At 40.9% G+C, this 26,734-nt stretch overlaps 1 protein-coding gene across 3 annotated transcripts in view; it reads right to left on the bottom strand.

The window, feature by feature from the left end:
- The window catches only part of lca5 (lebercilin LCA5), a 91,437-nt gene extending 65,933 nt beyond the window's left edge, over nucleotides 1-25,504 (bottom strand). The window contains exons 1-3 of one of the 3 annotated variants that reach the window (XM_072553358.1): nucleotides 25,349-25,504; nucleotides 24,914-24,969; nucleotides 12,678-13,077 (exon numbers count right to left, since the gene is read on the bottom strand). In XM_072553358.1, the coding sequence (XP_072409459.1) occupies nucleotides 12,678-13,041 (364 nt within the window). In that variant the 5' untranslated portion in view covers nucleotides 13,042-13,077; nucleotides 24,914-24,969; nucleotides 25,349-25,504. Of the gene's footprint in view, nucleotides 1-12,677; nucleotides 13,078-20,097; nucleotides 20,205-23,514; nucleotides 23,617-24,913; nucleotides 24,970-25,348 lie in introns of those variants that run through there. The other 2 variants (XM_072553360.1, XM_072553359.1) reach the window with 2 other exon arrangements.
- Between the last annotated feature and the right edge of the window lie 1,230 nt (nucleotides 25,505-26,734).

Genomic DNA, 26,734 nt, shown 5'->3' on the forward strand with positions numbered 1-26,734 from the left:
AGTAACCCACCCAGACCCATTCTCCTACCGTATTATCCTATACATAGGAACCTCAATTATCTGGCATTCGATTAACCAAATTTTGGATTATCTGAACAAGATCACAAGGTCCTGATGCAAGGCTAACTATGTTATCTGGCCTCGATTAACCAAATGAAATACTCCCCACCCATGTCCTTCAGATAATCGAGGTTCCTCTGTATTTACCCCTGACTAATACATCTAACCCACACATCCCTGAACACTATGGGCAATTTAGCATGGCCAATTCAGCTCACCTGCACACCTTTGGATTGTGGGAGAAAACCGGAGCACCCAGAGAAATCCTCACAGACACGAGGAGAGTGTACAAATGCCACACAGTCACCCAAGGCTGGAATCAAACCCAGGTCCCTGGCGCTATGAGGCAGCCATTTTACCAATTATACACCAAAGAAATGAGTCTCATTCCTCCATTTCCTCTTTTCTCACTAAGTTTGCAAATGCAAGAAGATTTCATATTTTCAAATTCCAGGTCTTTGTGATTTGCATGGCAGGTTTGATTCTCTAATAATGGTTATTCCTTGGTCTGTTTCATTCCATCCATCATCAGTTACAGTGCTTTCAATTACTTGTCTCCACTCTTAGATTGAATTTTTCTGTCCTGCTTTCAAAGGTCTCTAAAACACCCTTAATCTGGGCTTTCAGCACCTATTTTTCAAATGTTTCCTTTTCTGCACTACTGGCTTCCATCTTTACGTGGCTCTGTAAAATGCTTAGATTTCACTTATGAATGTTAATAATGCCACTATCGATACAGACTTTTGAAACTTGCAACTCCAATAATAACCCTACTGTTGAACATAATTAATTCTAGATGTAGGTTTGATCGCTGAGCTTCATTTTCAGACATTTTGATACTATACTAGGTAACATCTTCAGTGAGCCTCCGGATGAAGCACTGCTGGTGTTTCCTGCTTCTTATTTATATGTTTGGGTTTCCTTGAGTTGGCGATGCCATTTCCTGTGGTGATGTCATTTCCTATTCTTTTTCTCAGGAGGTGGTAAATGGGATCCAAGTCAATGTGTTTATTGATAGAGTTCCAGCTGGAATGCCATGCTTCTAGGAAATTTTGTGCAAGTCTCTGTTTGGCGTGTCCAAGGATGGATGTGTTGTCCCAGTCGAAGTGGTACCCTTCCTTACCTGTATGTAAGGATACTAGCGAGAGAGGGTCATGTCGTTTTGTGGTTAGTTGATGTTCATGTATCCTGGTGGCTAGTTTTCTGCCTGTTTGTCCAATGTAGTGTTTGTTACAGTTCTTGCAAGGTATTTTGTAAATTACATTAGTTTTGCTTGTTGTCTGTATAGGGTCTTTCAAGTTAATTAGCTATTGTTTTAGTGTGTTAGTGCGTTTATGGGCAACCATGATGCTACAATTTTGCCTACCATTAGAATGGGTACCCAATGAACACAGTCCGTCGATTTCTCAGCAACAAACCCAAACAAGCAGACAAAATGCATCCAGAAACCCTAGCCACTCTCCCTACATCAAAGACATCTCGGAAATGACTGCCAGACTACTCAGACCCCTTAGCAGCATGGTAGGCCACGAACCCACCGACACAACTAATGAACTTGAAAGACCCTATACAGACCACAAGCAAAACTAATGTCATTTACAAAATGCCATGCAAGAACTGTAACAAATACTATATTGGACAAACAGACAGAAAACTAGCCACCAGGATTCGTGAACATCAACTAGCCACAAAACGACATGGCCCTCTCTCACTAGTATCCTTACGTACAGATAAGAGAGGATACCACTTTGACTGGGACAACACGTCCATCCTCGGACAATCCAAACAGAGACATACATGAGAATTCCTAGAAGCATGGCATCCCAACCGGAACTCTATCAACAAACACACTGACCTAGATCCCATTTACTGCCCCCTGAGAAAAAGAACAGGAAATGGCATCACTATAGGAAAGGACGTCACCACAGGAAATGACATAATCAACCCAAGGAAATCCAAACATATAAATAGAAAGCAGGAAACACCAGCAGTGCCTCGTCTGGAGGCTCACTGAAGATATTACCTTGTGTGGTGATGAAACGTCGGAAAATGAACCTTCCAGCTCAGCAAGCAAACCTACATCCCGAACCTCAACCTGGGCTACAAATCTTCTCAAAACCCGCTACTAATTAAAATCTCTTCCACACAGTAGCATTCTTAGTAATAAATTACTGAATTTTGTAAGTGTCATCTGTGTTATGAAATAATTTGAAAATAACCATATTTGAACATTGAAAAGAAGAAAAAAAGGAGCAAGTGCAGGCCATTTGCTCCATTGAGCCTGTTTCACTGTGCAATATGATCATGGCTGATAATTCAATTCATTACCATGTGCCTGCTTCGTCTACATATCCTTTAATCCCTTTATCCCTCAAAAACAATCTAAACCCTTCTGAAAAACATTTGCTAGGCCTTGAGTGCTTTATGTAGCAGAGAACTCATAGGTTCTCTTTCTGGGTGAAGAAATTTCTAACTTCATTGTTAAATGTCCTACCATGCATCCTTAAAGTGTGACTCCTGGATCTGGACTCACCGATCATCGCTGGACACTACACCTCCTTCTTGTATTTACCCTGTCTAGCCCAGTTAGAATCTTATAGGTTTCCATGCATGAAAATAATGCATCATAAGCAAAATAAATTCAGAGATGTGTGATAACATCAGTGAACAAGTCAATTAGAAAATATAAAAAGAAATCGGAGTGGTGTGGTGAAAAATGGAATGTCCAGCATCAAGTCAGTAAATCAAATTACATAAAATGGCTACTATTACACTTTATCTACTTATTAGGGTTCTTGTACAGTCATAGGGTCCTTACCTCTGGACCAGGAAGCCTAGGTTCAAGATCAACCTGCTCTATAAATGTTAAAAAACATCTCTGATCAGGTTAATTAGAAAATAGCTAAAAGAATATGAGGTGGTCCTATTAACACAAGTATTTAAGTATATAAAGGGACTTGATAGCGTAGATGCTGGGATTTTACTCCACAGTTGTGAATCTAGAACTAATAGGCATAATGTAAAAATGAAGGAGTGTCCCATTTAAGGCAGAGATAAGGAAGGTCTTTTTTATCCTCTCGGAGAGTTCTTAGTCTTTGAAACTCTCACAGGGAGTACTGGAGGCTGAGTTATTATATTTAAGGGCTAGTTAAATGTTTGATTTAAAAAGATATCAAGGGTTATGGTGGAGAGGAGAGGGATGATGCAGCAAAAAAAATGGAATCAAAGCTTCAGTCAGATCAGCTATTTTCTTAATAAATATGGAGCAGATATTAAGGGCTTAAATAGCTCACTCCTCTCTACTTCTTATAATCCATAATTGTGCTCATGATATCTACTTTCCTTCAAGATTCAGGTCTATCATTGTCTTGCGGCTGCTGCATACAATATCCTAAGCTTCACATGTTACTTGGCTTTTCTGCACCTGTCATCTGAATCACCTACCTGCCACAAAGAATTTTTCTCTCCTTTGCATAATATGTTCAATTTTCTTAGAGGAGCTGAATCACAGACTAAATAGGTCACAAATTCATTTACCAATATATGATATTTTAGACTTTAAAATTCTCCTCAGCACTCCAATCAATTAAGGAAGGAAAAGTTAGCTATGTCTTCAACTATTTATTACTAAGTACCAAATTCAACTTCATTTTGTGATGTAAGATATGTGATTTACATATATTTTAACTTTTTTAAGGTTAGATTTTAGGATTTTGAACTGGTGGTATTTGGGGTTTTTTATTTATTTAAAGGATTTAATTGTGATTTCTTTAAAATAGATTAAGAAAGCCCCATAAGAGCTAATGGAGTTTTATTTAGCTTGGAAGAGAGTACAAGCAAACAACATATAAAGCCCAGTGCATTAGGCTTTCCCTTGGAAGATTGTAGATTTGTGTTTTTAAAAGTTAGGGGAAACTCAGAGAGAAAACTTTCTGTTTAATTTCAGTTTAGTAATGTTCTGCAGAAGTCTTAGTTAAACATGGATGGCTAAAGCAGTTGTGGCCTGAGAAAGGGAGAGGATAATTTCGAATTATTAAAAATAGATTCCTCAGAGTAAAGAGTTTACTAATAGTTGCAGACTATAAGTGCTTGGGTAAAATCTTGAAGGGATTGAAATATAAAGCTCAGGTGCATGAAGGATCCAGGAAAAAGCTCAGATTTTCCAGGCTGGGAACTGAAGTAACAGTAAAATTAAATCTATATATCTAATACAGAAGAAAATTGTCTCTGGTATGAATATTGTCAAAGGGGAGTTTCAGGAGAGTTTTTGGGATTGTTTTAAGTATGTGCATCAAAATTTTAAACTTGTGTTTATGTAAATAGTTTGGTTTATTCTATTTTATCTTAATTTCTTACATCTTCATTGTTAAAAGCCAAATCTGCAATATGTTTAAGTGAGAAATCACCTAATTAAAACTAAAAAAAATCCATCAAAGCAGATTTCTAAATGGGATTAGATTTGTCCAGTACTAAACATCAGCTGGGATCACGGCAATCTGTTTGCATATTTCAACTGAAGAAAGCTGCAATACCCCTTACACTCAGTTTGCCAGAGCTCAAATTTAAGGTTCACAGAAGTAATGGTCACTTGAGGAAGGCACTGGGTGGTCCCTGGTATCCAAGGAAAGAGTTAAATGCCACAGTGGTAATGTCCCTACTCCTGAAGCAGGAGGTCCAAGTTCAAGCTCCATCTCCTCCAGAGGTCTGTTATAACATATCTGAATAAGTTGATTAGAAAATATTAGCAACATCACTTTAGGTAGGGGAGAGTTAGAGAGATGTTTCGGGGCTCGGCCACAAGGGGACACAAATAATGTTGGAATTTGATGCAGAATAGGATATGAGAGCAGTATGTTACACCTGCTGAAGTTAAAGGGGTCCAGTCAGGAAATCTGAAACATCAAAATTTGGAGGTAATAATGCATAGCTGAGGATTTTCACAGCAAATGAATGAAGACTTCAGCAGTTGTAAGTGGCATTTCATAGGTGAAAGGAAATCATCTTTGCAAGCTTTACAGGGTTAGACATTTGGCTTACTATACCCACATGAGGGTTTTTATGAGAAAGAAAGAAAAATTAAAGAGAAAAAGATTTTAAATGATCAGCAGTTAACAGTTTGATTGAATTAATTTTAATTTGCAACTTCTACTTTAGATATTCAGGATAATAGATAAAAGTTTTATAAAAAAGGGTGAATGACAATTCACTTAAAAACATGGTAGAAGGGGATACTCTTATTTGTAGACAGAGGGAATGAACATAAACCAGAGAGTTTGATTCATATATGACACTTCTGGTATAAAGAGAATTCTGATTACTATAAATATCATGTTAGACACACAAGTGAATCTGTCCAATATATGTCATCTGAAAATTCATTTTTATTTTCAACAGCTTATCAGATGCCATGTTAATGAGAAATAAAGTACATTGCAATAAGTATTAAATGACAACATCACTTGGATGGCTTGTGTCAAATCTCCAGTAAGCTATTCTGGCACTTAATTGATGGAATCAGTGACTGCATTATAATCCCTCACTCAATATTCACTCTCTCCACCTAATGGAAAAATAACTGATATCATTATTTACACAGAAACATCACCTGATGAAGGAGCGTCGCTCCGAAAGCTAGTGTGCTTCCAATTAAATCTGTTGGACTATAACCTGGTGTTGTTTGATTTTTAACTTTGTACACAGAAAAAGCATGTCATAAGTAAAATCTTTACTGGGAGGAATTATCCCTGGATTAGTAAAGGTTGGTCTTCTGTCAGATTTAAGAAGCAGAACTACAGATCTGTTGCACTGAACTACGGCAGGTTTGTCATATGAGAAAAGATTGAGTCAACTGGACTTGTTTAAGAACATAAGAACTAGGAGCAGTAGTAGGCCATCTGGCCCCTCGAGCCTGTGCCGCCATTCAATAAAATCATGAGTGACCTTTTTGTGGGCTCAGCTTTACTTACCCACTCAGTAGAACTCTTAATTGCTTTACTACTCAAAAGATTATCTATCTTAGCTTCAAAATAATTTACTGAGGAAGCCTCAACTACTTCACTGGGCAGGGAATTCCATAGATCACAATCCTCTGATTGAAGAAGTTCCTTCTCAATTCAGTCCTAAATCTGCTCTCCCTAATTTTGAGACTATGCTCTCTTGTCTTAGTTTCACCCGCCAGTGGAAACATCCTCTCTTCTTCTACCTTGTCTATTCCCTTCATAATTTTATATGTTTCTATAAGTTCCTCCTCATTCTTCTAAATTCCAATGAATATAATACCAGTCTACTCAATCTGTCCTCCTAAGCCAACCCCTTCAACTCCGGAACAACCGAGTGAACCTCTTCTGCATCCCTCTACATCCTTTCTCAAGCGAAGAAACCAAAACTACATGCGGTATACCAGGTGTGGCCTCACCAGCATTCTATACAGCTGTTATATATCCTCCTTGCTTTTAAACTCACTTTGTTTAGAAGAATGAGAGGGGATCTTATTGTAATGTATAAAATTCTGACAGGGCTGGACAGACTGAATGCAAGAAAAACATTTTCCCTGATTAGGCTTCCTAAACAAGGGGTCATGGTCTCAGGATTTACAGTAAGCCATTTTAGACTGAAATTAGAAATTTCTTTATATTGAGGTGGTAGATCTTTAAAATTCTGAACCACAGAAGGCCTTCAGGCCAAGTTCCTGAGTATATTTAAAGAGAGAAATAAATAGATTTCTAGAAGCTCAAGATTTCAAGAAGTATGGGGAGACAGCGAGATTAATTTATTGAGAAAGAGATTCAGACATGATCATGCTGAATTGCGGAGCAGGCTCAATGAATCGAATGGTCTACTTCTACTCCCACAATCTACATCAAAGTGGAGCAGTCTGGGAAAAGTGGCCTGCAGTCAGCATTACAGTGAAGCAGTCTGGGAGGAGTGTCAAAAAGTGATGTGAGTCAAGAAGCAGCTGATTGGTGAATAAGGTCTCGAGAGTACTTATACTATTTTTGTCTCTTAAGTTTGTGAGGTCTTTACTTCGGGTTTATAGTTTGTCAGGCAATATTAATCCAGAGAAAAGGGGCCCTTGACTAATGAATATTAATTGATTTTAAGAGCAATCTAAGGATTTAAATTTAGGAGTTCAGACGGAAGAACAGCTTAAAGCTGTGGTGTGCTCCTCCTGCTCTATGTGGGAAATTGGGCATAATTTCAACGCCTAGGTCCAGAATGTGTGCAAGAAGTGTCTCTAGCTTGTACTGAGAGGTGGTCACTCCACAGGCTAAGACTCTGCAGGCAGAGAGGGAATGGATGACTACCAGGCAAAGAGCATCTTCAAGATAATAGAACATCACAGGAGCCGCATTTTTAAAATTATTATACTGTATTTCTACTTTTCGCTCTTACAAAATACCTCATATTTAAGCAAGCCAAATAGCTTATACCCTACATCTTCCCCAAAGACCAACCACTGCTACCTGTGAAATGCCATTTACTACTGCCCCTGTCTTAGTTCTTCTGCTGTGGAAAGTGCCCACTGTGCTTTATTATGTCCAGACTTCATAATTTTTTACTACCTATATCCAATGCTGCCAGCACCTTCCACTCATTCATCATGGTAAGAGGTATAAATATCAATCTGAAAAGGGAAAAAGGCGAGGAGAAAATAAATATAATAACCATCACCAGAGTAAAAGAACTAATGTGGCTAAAGGCCAATAATTTCCCTGTCCTGACAGGTTGCATCGTAGGGTACTGAAGGGAAGCGGAGATAGTGGATGCTCTCATAGCAATCTTCCAAGAATCCTTAGGTTTTAGCAAAGTCCCAGAAGATTTGAAAATTGCCAATGTGACAGAGACAGGTAACATTAGGGGACAGCTAGCCTAATAACTGTCAGGGAGAATGTTAAACAGGCTGTTATAAAGGACATAACAGCAGAGCATTTGACCAGAGTCAACATGGCTTTATGAGGAAAATTTGCATATTTATTTGAATCCTATGAGGAGGTGACATCAGGATAGGCAAAAAGGGGAACCAGTAATGTAATATATTTGAAATTCCAAAAGGGTTTGATAAATTTGCACATAAGGCTACTTAGCAAGAGCCCACGGTGTAAGGGGCTAATATTTTTGCATGGATTGAGGATTGGGCACTAACAAAAGACAGAGAATTAAGATAAAGGGGATATTTTCAGGTTGACAACCTGTAACTGAAGAGTGGTACAAGGATTAGTGCTGGGGCCACAATTATATTAATGACTTGGATGTAAATGTTCTATCACCAAATTTGCAGATAACATAAAAACAGGCAGGAAGACAAGTGATGAGGTTGATACAAGATGTCATGGTTAAGAGGGAGGGTAAAACTTGGTAGATGGAATATAATATGTTGAAATGTGAAGTTAAGCATTTTGGCAGGAAGAACAGAGGAGCTGAATATGATTTAAACAGAGAAAGACTGTAAAAAGCTGGATTACACAGGAAATTAAGGATCCTCTGCATGAATCACAAAAAACTAGCATCCAAATTCAGTGGGTAATTTGGAAAGCAAATGGAATGTAGGCCTTTATTTCAAAGAGAGTACAATATTACTAAAACTATACAAGGCTTTAATCACATCACACATGGAATACTGTAAATATTGCAAACTGTGAAGTTTTGGTTCTCTTATCTAATGAACACGGTAATGGCATTGGAGGCAGTTCAAAGAATGTTCACTAAGTAGATCCCATCATAGAGGGATATATGTAAGAGGAAAGGGTGCGCAGGCTGGGTCTATACTCACTAAAGATTAGAAGAATGAGTTCTTGAAACATATAAAATTGTGAGGAGGCTTAGATACTGAATGGTTGTTTCTCATTGTCAGGAAGTATAGGACCAGACAGCATAATATCAGAATAAAGGGTAATTTATTTAAGACAGAAATGAGAATGAACTGCTTCTCTCAGAGGCTGGTAAGTCTGTGGAGTTCTTCACCACAGATTGCTGTCAACGACAGATTGTTAAGAATATTCAAGGTTGACATTGACAGATTTTTAATTAGTAAGAAAATCAAGGGGTTTAGGGAAAACTCAGGAAAGTGGTGTTGAGAATTCTCAGTTCAGCCATGATTGCACAGAATGGCAGGTGGGCTGAATGGCCTACCTTTACTCCTACAGAGAAAAATCCTCATGTTGGGCTTATCACACACATGCTTATGAGCAAGATGTTGCTCAGTCAGAATAGTTAAAAGAATGTGATTTCATAAGAAAAAAAAGGTAGGAAATGCATCATCCACTCTGCAGTGTCTTGGTGTAATAACCCACACACATCTCTCATCTGCATTGCATGCATTAGTCAACTTGCACATACAAACACATCAGATCCCAAACAAGAAATCTGCTCAGAAGCTAGTATTGATGTAGTGATGTCAGCATTGTCAAAAAAAATGAAATCAGGACAAAGAAATGATGAAGCAGGCTCAGTGAACCATCAAAGGAACTTCAATAACTATTTCATTACTATTTCAAATAGATTTTCAGAGAGTTTTCTTCACTGTAATAAAATAAATATTAGAATAGTGTTAAGAGATACGAATATGGATTTTCTTCTGCTATTCATTCTAAAAACTGGTATAAGCAATGAAAATGTACAGAGTGAGGAGAAGTAAGGGAAAGAAAGAAGAAAATTGGAGTCGAAGATGGGAGAAAGAGAATAAGCAATATGTGAGGAGGAGGAAGGGGGTGAGTAGGGAGAGAAGGGCATTGGAGTATATGAGAGTGGGTACAATATTCCTGTCTTTAATATGCAATGTTTACAGCATGTAAACAGCCCAGAGAGAGGGTGACAAATTAAGGGAGGAAGAGTAGTTGCAAAGGACAAGTTGAGGGAAGAGCAGGTGCAAGGGCTAAAACAGGCACTTAAGAGAAAGAGATCAATCACAACTATTACCCTATTAAATTGGCACTATTCTAGATGTAATTTCAATATTATTTTCTTCATCTTATTCCTGTTTTATGAATCTTAATTTTATATTTTGTAACAGTATAGGCAACAACACAGAACGGGTTGTTATCCGATTACACTTCCAAGCCCACATCAACTTCAGAGAGTTACATTAATTGTTCATATAAACAAACCGATCAGAGGAAAGGATTAAACCTCCTTGCTCTAAACTATCATGCTTTCCAGTCAAAGTTAGCATCCACTATTGAGTAAGAGAATCAATTCTGCCTTTCAGGAAATGTTTAAATGGAAGTTTCAAGCCTAAAAGAAAACAAAGTTTCCCTTCAACAGGTCTAACAAAACATTGGCGTAAATCAGCATAATGCAGTACTGAAAAATAGTCAATTTAAAAGTCAACATTTAAAAATAATAAACTTAAATTAATCTTTAAGAAACACTGAGTACCAAGCTGCTACCAATTACAAAACACTTTGGTGTTGACAAAAGGAAAATATTGTAGTTGCATAACAATATTGGGATGAGAATAGTTGGGGCTTTTTTTCTGTGCTGTAGACCTTTATGTCTCTAAAGCACTTAAAGATTTGGGTTATCCCAAGTATTTAACAGTCAATTAAATACTTTTTGAAGTGTAGTAATCTAAGTACTGTGGGCAACCATGTTAAATGCACGCACAGCAAAATCCTCCAAACAGAGAAAAATCACCAGAAAATCTCGATTCAGTGGTACTTACCAAGGGAAAAATGCTGGCTAAAACAGCAAGGTAATAGCTCTGTTGTTGAATAATACCACCAAACTTTTCAGTTTAATGTTCCATCCATAAAATATCTCCTCTAATTATGCATCAAAGCCTCAATACTACACCTATGTCACTCTAGGTTATGTTGTCAAGTCTCTCTACTGGTAGCGGAACACACAACGTTCTAATTAGATGTCCATATTATTTGAAACTGACACAAGAATAGAGAATAAAATGAATGTGGGGAGACTGGAGTACATCTCAACCCAAGGCTAAGTACAACTCATGGAACTATTTGTCAATTCAAAAACTGTTAGATTAACTTGCAATACAAAATCTGCTCTTATATTTTTAATTCATACTTTAAGTTATTTATTCATTGTCCGGTCATCTATTACTATTTCACTATCTTTGCCCTGCTCTTATATGCAATTTCTAGTGTCCTCTGTGCTCTGCCACTCCTATATTTTTCCTTTGGCATCAAATCAGTCCTACTTTCTGCATTATTGCCAACTATGATTCCTGCACCTGCCAATTCTATAATGACCTCCCAAGGATCACAATATTTCACCAATTACCCGCCTCCCTTCAGCTTCAGCCCTTGGCAACTTCCATTTGGCCCTCCTTTTTGTGCATTACTTCCTCCCAGAAGAAGCAATTTCTTTTTTAAAATGAAAAGATACGTGAACTTCACAGAGATGACAATAATTTATGTTTATGTACCACTTTTAATGAAACAAACAATCAAAAGTGCTTTGCAATAACTTTTCATTGTCATTATGGATTTATTAAAGGAAAATCATGTTTTACATCATGAAAAGCCAATACATTTGTAACTAGTAAGACTGTTAAAGAGGAACCAATGATTTGGCCATACATTTGGCCTTTCAAAGAGCCATTTAAAATAAATTAAACAAAACAATGATTCATTTGATTGTGACAATATATTAACATACTGAGGATTGAGTAATGGATAGGCAGCAGAGAAGGGGGCATGGTTAGCAAGATGAAATTTGTAGTTTATCACAAGGATCAGAAATTGGGCCATCCCTAAGTGCAATCTCGACGAATGATTTAAATGAGGGGTTGAGTAGAACATATTCCCCTTTGCTAAAGATGCAAAATTATTTGCAAAAACAATCCTGTTTTGGTCTCCTTATCTCAGGAAAGACATACTTGAACTTGAGAAAATCCACAAAGGTTCACTGGGCTAGGACGGCATGGTGGTTCAGTGGTTAGCACTGCTGCCTCACAGCACTAGGGACCCAGGTTCGATTCTGGCCTTGGGCACCTGTATGTGTGGAGTTTGCACATTCTCCCCGTGTCTGCGCGGGTGTGCTCCGGTTTCCTCCCACAGTCCAAAGATGTGCTGGTTAGGTGAATTGGTCATGCTAAATTTGCCCATAATGTTAGGTCCATTAGTCAGGGGTAAATGTAGGGGAATGGGTAAATACAGGATAGGGGAATGGGTCTGGGTGGGTTACTCTTCGGAGGGTCAGTGTGGATTTGTTGAGTTGAAGGGCCTGTTTCCACACTGTAGGGAATCTAATCTAATCAAGTTCCAAGGATGAAGGCATTGCCTGACGAAGAAAAGTGGGTGAGTCCTTATTGGCTGGAATTGAATAGAACAGATCATAAACTTCACCCTCAGTTTTCCATTGTTAAAACCAAGGTCTTGTTCAAACCATATACTAACCTGGATTCTTTCATCTAGTGTCTCGCACATTGAACCTTTCAGATTTTGCAAGTCCAAAGCACAGTAAATGTAAGGAATATCATTCATACTTGATGGAATCCTTAATCTGATTTAAAAACTTGTTCAGGCTAAATCACCTTCTCCTAAATTCCAAATTGACTTTTTTCAAAATTACATTATGTCAACAGTTATTTATCTTAATGTTCAATCCAAAAATGATTTAACTTTTGCTACAAATAAAATGAACAAGCTTACCTTGATGCTGGCTAGGGTTGCTGGTCTTCTTCTGTTTTGCTTGTCCCTTTCTCCTTGGACTAGGTGTTCTGGATGCAGAGTATTCTGAGCAATACTGATCAGATGTATATGATGAATCATCATAATCATCTGAATAATAGGAGTCACTATTTTTATCATAGTCCATGTTCTTTTTAGTCTTCCCTTGATCTCTCATTGTGCTGTCACTGCTTTGAGGCGAATTGATTTTCTTTGCTTTATCACTACATGAGTTATTACCATTTGTTACAAACTTTCTTTGTGTACTTGCTCTGCCAGAATGTGGACTTCTTTCAGATTCTGAATCTACTGTTATGTCTTCAAAGTATCCATTTTGAGATTCCATGTTGGTCTAAGACAGCTCTCATCCACAACTTTTGGGCTTAAAAATAAAAATAAACCATATTTCAGCAGTTGAATGCAATCCTGTTATTGCTTATCAAAGTAAGGCAACCCCATGCTAGGGACTGGAACTCTTTCTTTGTATCTTAATATAGCAAACAGCCCTATGAACCAAGGACACCACAGACTAACAATTGCCCTCCCTCCCATCTCCACATACAAAAAGAACTACACTCAATATTCACTAATTTACCTGTGCGATTATTCCACTTTGCACAATAGTTACAAACAACTTGAATAAGATGACAGTGGTATGGACCAGAATTTATTAAGAGGTATAACTCTATGACTCCAAGATAGCCTAGACTCTAACTTTTTTTTTATTCTAAAGGCAAGTGGCAGGTTTTGCATTCCAGATACAATTTGATTGGTCAAATTGACTGGTCAAACTACCAGTCTTGAAATCAAACATACTATATTCACACACTATAGTTAACATATAAAAAACGAAAGAAGAAATTTGGAATAACAACTCTACTGAAAAACCTAACAGAATAATAAATTATTTAACGATGAAACAGTAACTGTTCCAATATAGTAACCTCCCGTAAATGCACCCTTGGCAATTGCAAATTCAGTAAAATAGATTGTCTCACATACAATTCTCCAGTCCAGGAGGAAATACATCAGTAGAAAACTCAGAGAGCGGGTAGCATGGAGAAATGTATTGCAGCTTCCAAACCCAACTGCATGATCCCATCAACTGTTGCTGAAAAACTAAAACTATAAACACTAGCTCCATGGGAGCATGACCCCACCCATTCTGGCTACTTCTACAGTTCCAACTTTAGGAAAAAGCCCCAAGGCCTCACAAGCTGTTTATGGGATTTGAAGCAGACTGCTTAGCACCTCTGTCTAAACCTTTCTTCATAAAAAGACCAGGACAAAATATGTCTCTTAAAGCTATAGGATCATCACAACTGATACATGATGAAATTGTAGCCGATTGCAATCCTTTCGCTTTGGGTACTCGATAGCAATAAGTGAAAATTTTAATCACTCTGATAAGGACACATTCAAATGAATGCTCTCCAGGGGATTGGTGCTGAAACAATCTACTGAAGAAAGTGAAGGTTTAAGATTAAACGTAGCAAGAGGTAGCCTTAAGTGTTCCAAAGGACATCACAGGCTCTTTGCCTATGGACGAAGGGATGATGGTAATGCCATTACAGGTACACAAAATTCAATGTTGGAGTTTGACGGATATTCTGTAGTTTGGTTTAACATTGGTGACCAAGATTTTTTTTATTAGCATTGCTTCAAATAATTTGTTGATCCACTAACAGCAATCAAGTAAATAGAAATGATCTAACTGGTTCTGATACAATAAGCCAAATCCTACATTTCATGATTTCTCAGCATTTCCATCTCTGGATAATGATGATGATGATAATAATAACTATGAGCAGAAGGAAGATGAGGTATTAATGCAACTCATTTCAAAAACAGAGACTAATATTTCCTACGGTGAAACAGTATGTGCCAATCTGTGGTTTCAAGGAAAACAACTGGGGCTTCATTTTCAAATTTACAGATGAAAGTACACAAAAAGTGCCAACTTGATTTCACTCATAGTGCACCAGTTTCCTGAAGAGGACCCAGATAATTAACTATTGTGTAAGTTGGCAAATATTGCACATAGTTTTTACCAACTCAATATACCTGTATTCCTGTTCTGGTTTATCTAGACAGTGCCAAAGTTTACAGTGTAGAATGAACTATTGTTATTTCTCATTAAATGCTTGCCTGATTCACTTTAAAAAGTCATTACTGTTCTCTATATCAGGTTCAACATCCAGTTTTATATAAGCTAAGTTTCCTTTTGTTAAACTCTGGCAGGACCAAAACAATTGCTGTTAGAAAGAACCATAAAAAAATCCTTTAACCTACAATTTTACCCAATCAGCACTTCTATCCTCAAGTTGAACAGAATTATTTACAACCTTGTCATCCTATTCAGTCAAACCAAATGTCTAATTCTATATTCTTTCCATCATAAAATCCAGATGTCCTAACATATGACATTTCCCAGCTTTGCCAAAGCTCTCACCTATTCTTTTCTAAAACTTAGGTAATACAACTCTGTAAACATCATAGAGTCATGGACATGTACAGCACGGAAACAGACCCTTCGGTCCAACTTGTCCATGCCAACCAGATATCCTAACTTAATCTCGTCCCATTTGACAGCACTTGGCCCATATCCCTCTAAACCCTTCTCTAAATCCACCCAGATGCCTTTTGAATGCTGTATTTGTAGCAGCCTCCACCTCTGGCAGCTCATTCCATACATGCACCAACCTCTGTTAAAAAGTTGCTCTTTCCCCTCTCACCCTAAACCTATGCCCTCTAGTTCTGGACTCCCCCACCCCAGGGAAAAGAACTTGTCTATTTATCCTAACCATGCCCCTCATGATTTTATAAACTTCGATAAGGTCATCCCTCAGCCTCCTAGGGAAAACAGCCCCAGTGTATTCAGTCTCCCTCGACAGCTCAAATCCTTCAACCCCGGCAACATCCTTGCAAATCTTTTCTGAACCCTTTCAAGTTTCACAACACCCTGGCACGGTGGCACAGTGGTTAGCACTGCTGCCTCACAGCGCCAGAGACCCGGGTTCAATTCCCGCCTCAGGCGACTGACTGTGTGGAGTTTGCACGTTCTCCCCGTGTCTGCGTGGGTTTCCTCCGGGTGCTCCGGTTTCCTCCCACAGTCCAAAGATGTGCAGGCCAGGTGAATTGGCCATGCTAAGTTGCCCATAGTGTTAGGTAAGGGGTAAATGTAGATGTAGGGGTATGGGTGGGTTACGCTTCGGCGGGGCGGTGTGGACTTGTTGGGCCGAAGGGCCTGTTTCCACACTGTAAGTAATATAATCTAAAAAAAAGACCCTTCCAATAAGAAGGAGACCAGAATTGCACACAATATTCCAAAAGTGGCCTAACCAATGTCCTGTACAGCCGCAACATGATTTCCAAAATCCTATACTCAATGCTCTGACCAATAAAGGAAAGCATACCAAATACCTTCTTTACCAGCATACGTACCTGTAACTCTACTTTCAAGGTCTCTTTGTTCAGCAACACTCCCCAGGAGTTTACCATTAAGTATACAAGTCCTGCTCTGATTTGCTTTCCCAAATTGCAGCACCTACCATTGATCTAAATTAAACTCCATCTGCCACTTCTCAGCCCATTGGCCCATCTGATCAAGATCCCAATGTACTCTGAGGTAATCCTCTTCGCTGTCCACTACACAACCATTTTTGGTGTCATCTGCAAACTACTAACTATACCTCCTATGTTCACATCCAAATAATTGATATAAATGACAAAAAGCAGTGGACCAAGCACTGATCCTTGTGGCAGACCAATGGTTACAGGCAACTAGGAGAAAGTGAAGACTGCAGGTGCTGGAGATCAGAGCTAAAAGATGTGTTGCTGGAAAAGCGCAGGAAGAAGGGTTTATGCCCAAAACGTCAATTCTCCTGCTCTTTGGATGCTGCCTGACCCGCTGCGCTTTACCAGCAACACATCTTTCAGCAATGGTTACAGGCCTCCAGTCTGAAAAGCAACCCACCACTACCATCCTCTGTCTTCTACCTTTGAGCCAGTTCTGTATCCAAATAGCCAGTTCTCCCTGTATTCCATGAGATCTAACTTTGCTAACCAGTCTCCCATGAGGAACCTTGTCAAACACCTTACTGAAGTCCAAATATATCACGACTACCGTTCTGCCTTCATCAAATGTCTTTGTTACTTAGAACAAAGAACAAAGAAAATTTACAACCCAGGAATGGGCCCTTCGGCTTTCCAAGCCTGAGCCGATCCAAATCCACTGTCTAAACCTATCATCCAGTTCCTAAGCATCTGTATTCCTCTGCTCCCCACCTACTCATGCATCTGTCCAGACACACCTTTGATGAATCTACCATGCCTGCCACTACTACCTCTGCTGGCAACGTGTTCCAGGCACCTACCACCCTCTGTGTAAAGTACATGCCGCGTATATCCTCCTTAAACTTTTAACCTCTCACCTTGAATGCTTGACCTCTCATTATTGAATCCTTCACCCTGGGAAAAAGCTTATCTCTACACCCTTCATGATTTTGTAGTCCTCAATCAGGTCCCCCTTGAATATCCTTTTTCTTAATGAAAACAACCCTAACCTACTCAACCTCTCTTTATAGCTAGCACTTTCCATACCAGGCAACATCCTCGTAAACCTTCTCTGCACCCTTTCCAAAGTATCCACATCCTTTTGGCAATGTGGCAACCAGAACTGTACACAGTATTCTAAATGCGGCCGAACCAAAGTCTTGTACAATTTTAACATGACCTGTCAGCTCTTATACTCAATACCCTGTCCGATGAAGGCAAGCATACCATATGCCTTCTTGACCACTCTATCCACCTGCGCAGCCAATCTTCAGGGTACAATGGACCTGAATTCCCAGATCTCTCTGCTCATCAACTTTTCCTAAGGCGCTTCTATTTACAGTATAGTTTGCTCTAGAATTAGACTTCCCAAAATGCATCACCTCACATTTGCTTGGTTTGAACTACATTTGCCAATTCTCCGCTCAACTCTCCAGTCTATCTATATTCTCCTGTATTCTTTGACAGTCCCCTATGCTTTTTGCTACTCCACCAATCTTCGTGTCATCTGCAAATTTACTGATCAGACCAATAATGCCCTATTCCAGATCATTTATGTATATTACAAACAACAGTGGCCCCAACACTGACCCCTGTGGAACAGCACTGGTCACCTTTCTCCATTTCGAGAAACTCCGTTCAACTACTACTCTGTTTCCTGTTGCACAACCAGTTCTTTATCCACCTAGCTAGAACATGCTGCACACTATGTGACTTCACTTTTGATTAGATCACTTAGATTAGATTAGATTACTTACAGTGTGGAAACAGGCCCTTCGGCCCAACAAGTCCACACCGCCCCACCGAAGTGCAACCCACCCATACCCCGACATTTACTCCTTAGCTAACACTACGGGCAATTTAGCATGGGCAATTTAGCATGGCCAATTCACCTGACCTGCACATCTTTGGACTGCGGGAGGAAACCGGATCACCCGGAGGAAACCCACACAGACACAGGGAGAACGTGCAAACTCCACACAGTCAGTCGCCTGAGGCGGGAATTGAACCCAGGTCTCTGGCGCTGTGAGGCAGCAGTGCTAACCACTGTGCCACCGTGCCACCCCTCCATTAGTCTACCATGAAGAACCTTATCAAACGCCTTATTAAAGTTCATGTATAGGACATCTACAGCCCTTCCTTCATCTATCGACTTGCTCACTTCCTCAAAGAATTCTATTAAGTTGGTAAGGCACAATCTACCCTGCACAAAACCATGTTGCCTATCACTGATAAGCCTATTATTTTCCAAATATAATTGGATTTTATCCCTCAGTATCTTCTCCAGCAACTTTCCCATCACTGACGTCAGGCTCACCGGTCTAGGAATATCCCTACAACCCTTCTTGTACAGGGGATAACATGAGCAACCCTCCAGTCCTCTGGCATCTCACCTGTGTGTTAGGACTCCAGCTATTTCCTCTCACGCCTCCCTCAGCAACCTGGGATAGATCCCATCTGGTCCTGGGGATTTGTCCATCTTAATATCCTTTAGCCTGCCCAACACAATCTTCCCTCCTTATGTCAATGTGACCCAGAGTAAACAAACTTCTATCTCTAATCTCAGCATTCTTCACCTCCCGTACCTCAAGTGAACACTGATGCAAAGTAATCATTGAGAATCTCACTCATTTTCTCAGGTTCAACACACAACCTTCCTTCCTTATCCTTTAGTGGACCAACCCTTTCTCTGGTTACCGTCTTGCTTTTAGTGTAAGAATAAATAATACTTCAAAAAATTCAGTCAAGTTCATGAGACATTATTTCCCACACACAAAGCCATGTTGACTATCCCTAATCAGTCCTTGCCTTTCCAAATAAATGTAAATCCTATCCCTCAGGATTCCCTTCAACAACTTGACCACCACTGATGTCAGGCTCACCGGTGTACAGTTCCCTGGCTTTTCCTTACCACCTTACATAGTGGCACCATGTCAGCCAATATCCAGTCTTCTGGCACCTCACCTGTGACTATCAATAATACAAATATCTCAGCAAGGGGCTCAGCAATCACTTCCAGTTCAGCTAATTCCTGGATGGTCATCCTAACAGGCATCTAGTTCTACACGCCCATCATTTCTGTTCTTGCTGGCCTATACTAGTGATCGATCTCCTAACGTCGCTGATTTAAACTGTTTATCCCCATTTCAGGTGTCTGTTCATGGCCTTACCCTTCTCAATATTAAAATCCACTGCCACTTGTCTGTCTGAACACAAGAACATAAGGACATGATTAAGCCACTTAGCTCCTCCAGCCTGCTCTGGTATTCAGATAATGTTGTCTATTCCAAGCCAGGTTGCTGTGCTATCCTCATAACCCTTGATATTATTAGTAACAAGTCTTTCAATCTCTGTCTTTAAATTATTCATTAGTTGAACTTCCACAACTCTCTGGTGTACAGAATATAGGGAAGATAATGACCTGGTAGCATTATCACTATTCTATCACTGCAGATGGTGGAATTTGAATGCAATTTTAAAAAAAGTCTGGAGTTAAGAGTCTAACAATGACTCTGAATCAATTGTCATAAAGATCGATCTGGTCCACTAATGTCCTTTAGGGAAGGAAACTACCTCGTCTGGCCTGCAATGTGGTTGACTCTTAACTGAACTTTGGGCGATTCCAGATGGGCAATAAATATTAGCATAACTAGTGATACCCTCATACCAAATAACTAAAAATTCCAGTGATTCATCACCCTCTAAATAAAGAGGCCTCTCCTCATATCAGTCCTAAACTGCTTGCCTTTTACTCTGAGACATCCCCCACCAACTCACTCACCACTCCCAACACCTTTCCTTGCTGCTGCAAGAGGTGTAAAACCTACACCCACATTTCCCCCCTCACCTCCATCGAAGGCCCCAAAGGATCCTTCCACATCCGGCAGAGATTTTCTTGCACCTCCAAACGCCTCATCTTCCTTGTGTACATTGCTTTTGATGTGGTCTCCTCTACATTGGGAGACAGGATACCAACTTGCAGAATGTTTCAGAGAACATCTCCAGGACACATGCATTAAACAACCCCCACTGCCCTTTGGCTGATCACTTCAATTCCCCCTCCCACTCTGCCAAGGACATGCAAGCCCTTGGGCCTCCTTCACAGCCAAAGCCGAGCCACCCGACGACTTGATGAAGAACACCTCATGTTCTGCCCTGGAACCCTCCAATCACATGGAATCAATGTTGATTTTGCCAGTTTCCTCATCTCCCCTCCCCTCCCCTCATCCCAGATCCAGCCCTCCAACTCGGTACCATCCTTTTGAGCTGTCCTACCTGTCCATCTTCTTTCCCAGCTATCTGCACCATCCTCCACTCTGACCTACCTAGCTGCCTCCCCACCAAATTCCTGATGAAGAGTTTATGCTTGAAATGTCGACTCTCCTGCTCCTCGGAAGCTGCCTGACTGGCTGCGCTTTTCCAGCAGCACAGTTTTAGTCTCTGACCTCCAGCATCTGCGTCCTCATTTTCTCCTGAGTCTGTGTTCCCTGGTTCCAGACACCACAGCCAAGTGAAACAGCCTTTCCACTCCTGCTCTTTCTATCCCTTTCCTTAGTTTATGTGAGTCCCGCATTTGTCTAAACTCTAGATAATACGGTTCAGTCTCCTCAATCTTTTCTCATAGAACAGTTCCCACAATTCCAGGAATCAAACTTATGAAACTCTTGGTTATATTTCCTCTTTGGCAAAAATATCATTCCTTTGGCAAGGGAACAAGACTGCACACAATAATCCAGCAGCAGTCTTATGTTCTTATATAATAGAAGGTAGCTTTACTCCCTTGTGTACTCAAATCCTCTTGCAATAAAGACATCACTTGTCTTTCATAGTGGTTGTTGTATCTCCATGCTAGCTTTCCATGACTTATGGTGATCAATACTTACAATGTTTCATGACTGAAGAACTACCCTGCACCTTCACTCCTTCTACCAAAATGTTCTTCTGACCTCTTTTGCAATCCTACTTCCTTCACCCAAGCAGGATGCCTTTATCCATCAAGGTCTGTAATCTGTTTCACTCCCTTTAGAAGGTCCTTCTTAAAGTAAGCTTCTCTTGGTCACCCACATCCATTTTTGTCAGACTACAATACAATGAATATAAGAGACATATTCAAAGTTTGTGAGAAGATTTGTAGCTCGGGTGCTCATTGTTGTGGTTCTGTTCGCCGAGCTGGGAATTTGTGTTGCAGACGTTTCGTCCCCTGTCTAGGTGACATCCTCAGTGCATCTGATTCCTGTGAGTGTGGCGGTGATGATCCGGTGTGTGTTTTCTATTTCTATGTTTTTAATGATTACAAAGGTGTCATCTACATATCTGACCCAGAGTTTGGGTTGAATTTGCGGTAAGACTGTTTGTTCTAATCTTAGCAAAGGCAGCATGATGGTCATCCTGGACAAAGCAGAGTACATCCAGAAAGCGCAACAACTACTTGCAGACACCAACACCTACCAAAAGAGTTTGACCCCGCCCTACAGCTGACCAATAGGATAAACACACTGAGGAACCCGCAAAAACACAGGCAGATAACCAGGTTTGATCTACAGAGAATGAAACCTGAAAGCAACACCACCCCCAGATTCTATGGACTACCTAAAGTGCACAAACCAGACATCCCACCTCAGAACAATTGTATCGCTACCAGGGACACCATCACACAAACTGGCTAAAGAACTACAACAGAAACTGAAACACCTGATCAGCAGATCCAGACACTCTATACAGTCAACACAGGAATTCTTAGACATCATCAGAAATATACATATAGACAAGGAAGAAACTATGGTCTCATTCGATGTAACAGCACTGTTCACCTCTATCGACAAAACCCTAGCCAGAGAAACAATAGCCAACCTGCTGGACAAACAGAACAGACAACAAGACGGGGAACCTATCAACAAAGACTGCATACTCAAACTACTGAACCCGTGCCTCACAACACACTTCACATTCAACAACCAAATATATGAACAAATCAACGACACGCCCATGGGCTCACCCATCTCTGGACTCATAGCAGAAGTTGTAATGCAAAGATTAGAACAAACAGTCTTACCACAAATTCAACCCAAACTCTGGGTCAGATATGTAGATGACACCTTTGTAATTAAAAACACAGAAATAGAGAACACACACCGGATCATCAACGCCACACTCACAGGAATCAGATTCACTAGAGAGGAAGCAAAGGACAACCAACTCCCATTCCTAGACGTGATGGTACAGAGAACACCGAACGGAGAATTCACCACAAAAGTATACAGGAACGCCACACACACAGACCAAGTCCTGAACTACGAAAGCAACCACCCCAACAAACACAAAAGAAGTTGCATCAAGACACTGTTCAAAAGGGCCACAACACACTGCAGCACACCAGAACTGCAAAAAGAGGAAGAAGAACACCTCTACAACGTATTCGCCAAAAATGGATACCCCCGCAATTTTACCAACAGATGCCTAAGGGAAAGGCAACGGAATGAGGACATGCCACAACCCAAAGGACTAGCCACGTTACCATACATCAAGAACATTTCTGAACTGACAGCGAGACTACTACGACCACTAGGACTCATAACAGCACACAATCCAACAGCCACTCTCAGAAACAACTCACCAGGACAAAGGACCCGATACCCAGCATGAGCAAAACCAATGTAGTGTACGAAATCCCATGCAAGGACTGCACAAAACACTACATAGGACAAACAGGAAGACAGCTTATGATCCGTACCCATGAACACCAACTAGCCACGAAACAACACGACCAGCTATCCTTAGTAGCCACACACGCGGATGACAAGCAACATGAGTTCGACTGGGACAACACTACTATTATAGGACAGGCATGGCATTCATCCACAGATTCTATCAACAAACACATCGACCTGCACCCAATATACCGGCCACTGCAGCGGACAGCTGGAACTGACAACCGGAAGCGGCAAAGACAAACCACTATAAATGCTGGAGGAAGCATCACAGAAGCGCTTCACAGGAGGCTCCTAAGCACTGAGGATGTCACCTACACAGGGGATGAAACGTCTGCAACACAAATTCCCAGCTCAGCAAACAGAACCACAACAATAAGAGACATATCTCTTTTGTTTCTCATATCTCTTGGAAATCTAGAACTGCTGCAGGCAAGTTATTTTCAGTTAGAATCTAAACATAGTCTTTGTATATTTAGCAAGTTTTGTTATAGCACATCCTGTGTGGAAGAATCCAAGGATAGAAATACCAGCATTATTTTAAGTACACTTGTCACCTGCAGATGGAATGCATCTGTTTCGAACAGTGATTATTTTCATGACCATTGGCAGTACACAGAAGTAGTTATCTACAGGTTTTTGGTTCAATCATCCAAAGAAACTGAAAGAGTATTTTTTTAAATAAAAAGATAATAGTAGCTGGCTTCAGTTCCAGCATTTCTTCATCAAGAAAAGGTTTTGGAAATGCAACAAAGAACTTCACTTCAGACAGGACGTTTTCTGAAAGCACGCCTTTGTTGATGGTTCAGGAGGCCAATTTTTGAGTGTCAGTTCCTATTATAAGTGCTGCATGTGAAAATGTCACTGTGGTTATTATTGTTGATACTGCAATCTGTTGCCAAAGTATTGGTTATCTTGCTGCCAGCTACTGCATGATGTCATCATTTTTCTCTGTTGAAAGCTTGTGACTCCCAGATGCGATAAGTTGGGTCTTGGCCTTCATATGTGCAAGCAAGCATCCTTCAAACTGGCTATTTAGCTACCTCATTAGTTATGGAGTACGTAACTGTCTTCCATTCTAAGGATATGATAAAACAATCTAGAGCACTTCTGCTTGACAAGAGTACATAGATGTGGGAGATATGTTTTTCAGAGGATTATTGTGTTTTTGATTTTGGCTTTCCAGGATATACCCATAAAGCAATGATGGAAATTGATGAGTTTATTTTCTTGATAGTTGCATGTTGTCCATGTTTTAAATGAACTGGGCAAATGATAAGATATCACTGGCAGAAATATTGAGGATACTCCATTAGGCTGAACACTTCTGTGAGCTGTCCATCCATATTACAGATATCTCCCAGACTATGACAGATGCTACCTCACAGTTTCCTGTCATGGTTGATTTAGATGAATTACCCTCATCACTCGAGTTCAACATAGACTCCACCATAAGCAGAAAGACACTTCGCAAGGATGGCATCCCAACCAAACTGCTGAAATATGGAAAGTCAATCAATTCTTACAACTCTATTGCATCGTCGGACTCTTGGAAATTCAGCATGGTTCAGTTTCACAAGATATGCATGATGCAAAAATGATCTTGTAACACAAAATCAAAAGCAACAGATGACACTATAACTACAGGGCATTTCATTCCTGACTGCTACAGAGAAGGCCTGTGCTGAGGTCATACTTTAAAGACTCCCTCTAGTTTGCGCGTAAACTCCTGTATTTACAGGGTGGGCAAAGATCAGACTGACGGGCGTGCGTCCCCGGCCTCCACCTTCCTCCGGTCCGACATCATGACCTCTGCATGGAGAATTAATTCCAGTGAACGCATTCCAAGTTATTCTGGTGCTAGACACACAAGGCCACTCGTCAGAAATACAACCTGCTATCTCTGTTTAAATGCAGGGGTTAAATAACAATGAGTTTAATAAACATATCACTTACGTTGACTAATCTAAACCTTCAAAGATGGGCTTCTGACCAGTTGCAGATTTGAGGATCTATTTTAAGAAAAAGAGAAAAATAACAATTGGTTTCGGGGCGATCGGTGTAAAGAAAATAACAATCAATCGAACCGCTCATCCAGGACGATTTAAGTTAGACAAAGTGTTCAGTAAAATAAAAACAGGAAAGTAAACTCATGTGAACACCCGAATCCGACTGCAAGGCAAGGAAACCAAGTTGCTAGCTCGGGGCCGGCGCCATGTAATTAATCCTCCATCCAGAGGACAGGCCGTTCTACCGAAGAGAGGTCAAGGCCGGGGACGCAGGCCCTTCCACCGGGTCGAGAAACCGGCGACAAAAGCGGCTCCGGCCCCACCGGACCCGGCGAACAAATCAGCATCGGCTTCAACCGCTGGAATTAAACTCCTGAGTTACCTCCGAATCAAACCAGCGGGAGCGGCTCCACATCCCGTTCGGGCCAGGGTGGCGGCTGTGGCACCTCGACTCTCGGGTTCGGGCCGCGGGCCGCGCGTCGCCCTCTCCAAGTCCCCGCGGTCACCTCCTCGGGTCCGGCCGTTGTTCTGGAAGATCCCGATCCCGATCCCACCCCCAGCCCCGGGCTCGGCCGTTGTTATCGGGCCCACTCCCCTCGAGCTCGGCCGTTACTACAAGAGCCCCTCGAGCTTGACCGTTGCTATGGGAGACCCCCTCCGTCTCGGCCGTTGCTATGGGAGACCCCCTCCGTCTCGGCCGTTGCTATGGGCAGGCAGGCCCGTCGGGCGAGGCCGTTGCTGTGGGAGACCCTACCCCTGCGGGGTTGGCATAAGCTCCTCTCCTCTCCGTCGTGTCGATGACAGGGCCGTCTGTTCCTTCTGCCTCTCTCCCTGTTTGCCCTCACCGCGTCTCCGGAGCGATGTTTAAAGCGGCGGCTACCAGGGTAACCCTGGGCGCGCTGCTGCACCACAACAAACACTTAAGTGGCTGCAAAAACCCTCAGAGGATCATGGCACAAAGGTTGTGGCAGGAATGGGCCGGGGGCGGGGACAATGCATTAAGGTCCAAAGTTTCAACGACGAGACATAGTGAGAGGGATGTCTTATCCCTCGGTGTAAAAAAAACTTTTTTGCGGGGGGGGGGGGGGGGGTTAACCTGGATAAACCATTTGTCTTAATCTTATAGTTTTCTTTTGACAAAGTAGCACTTGTGCAAAGAGGTTCAGCGAATGCTTCAAGTTTCTTCAGAACTGCACCCTGAGCAAGAGGTTGATGGCTTGGGGGTCAACGCGAGCATTTGCCAAATCTGTTGATTTCTGAATGGAGGTACATTTAGAAGCAATGACCAGCGAGTCCATAAAGCGATCCTTCTCAGCAGTGACTCCGTCTCCTGGGAGAGACAAAACAAACAGAAAGAGAACACCAGGAAGAGAAATCAGCCCAGAAGATTCCTATCCAATTTCATTGGATAATGAAGTCGTGGACACAAAAACAGAAATTGCTGGAAAAACTCAGCAGGTCTGGCAGCATCTGTGGAGAGAAATCAGAGTTAACGTTTCCAGTGATCCTTCCTCAGAACTGATGGTGAAGTCATGGAGTTGTGTATTTGTATATGTAGGTTGGTTATACCCAGATCTAAATTTCCACAATCTATCTTTCCAACTTGCATACCTCTCTGCTGTTAGAGTCCATATCAGACATCCAATTTTGGATGAACTGTAACTTATTTCAGCAAGCCATTATCACAAGAACAAAGCCATCATCCTTAACAGCCACAATAAATTTGCCTCACTTCTGACTCAGTCTGAATTGAACTGTTATAAACTCT

Source organism: Chiloscyllium punctatum, chromosome 3, assembly GCF_047496795.1.
Source record: "Chiloscyllium punctatum isolate Juve2018m chromosome 3, sChiPun1.3, whole genome shotgun sequence".
In the NCBI taxonomy this organism is placed as follows: domain Eukaryota; kingdom Metazoa; phylum Chordata; class Chondrichthyes; order Orectolobiformes; family Hemiscylliidae; genus Chiloscyllium; species Chiloscyllium punctatum.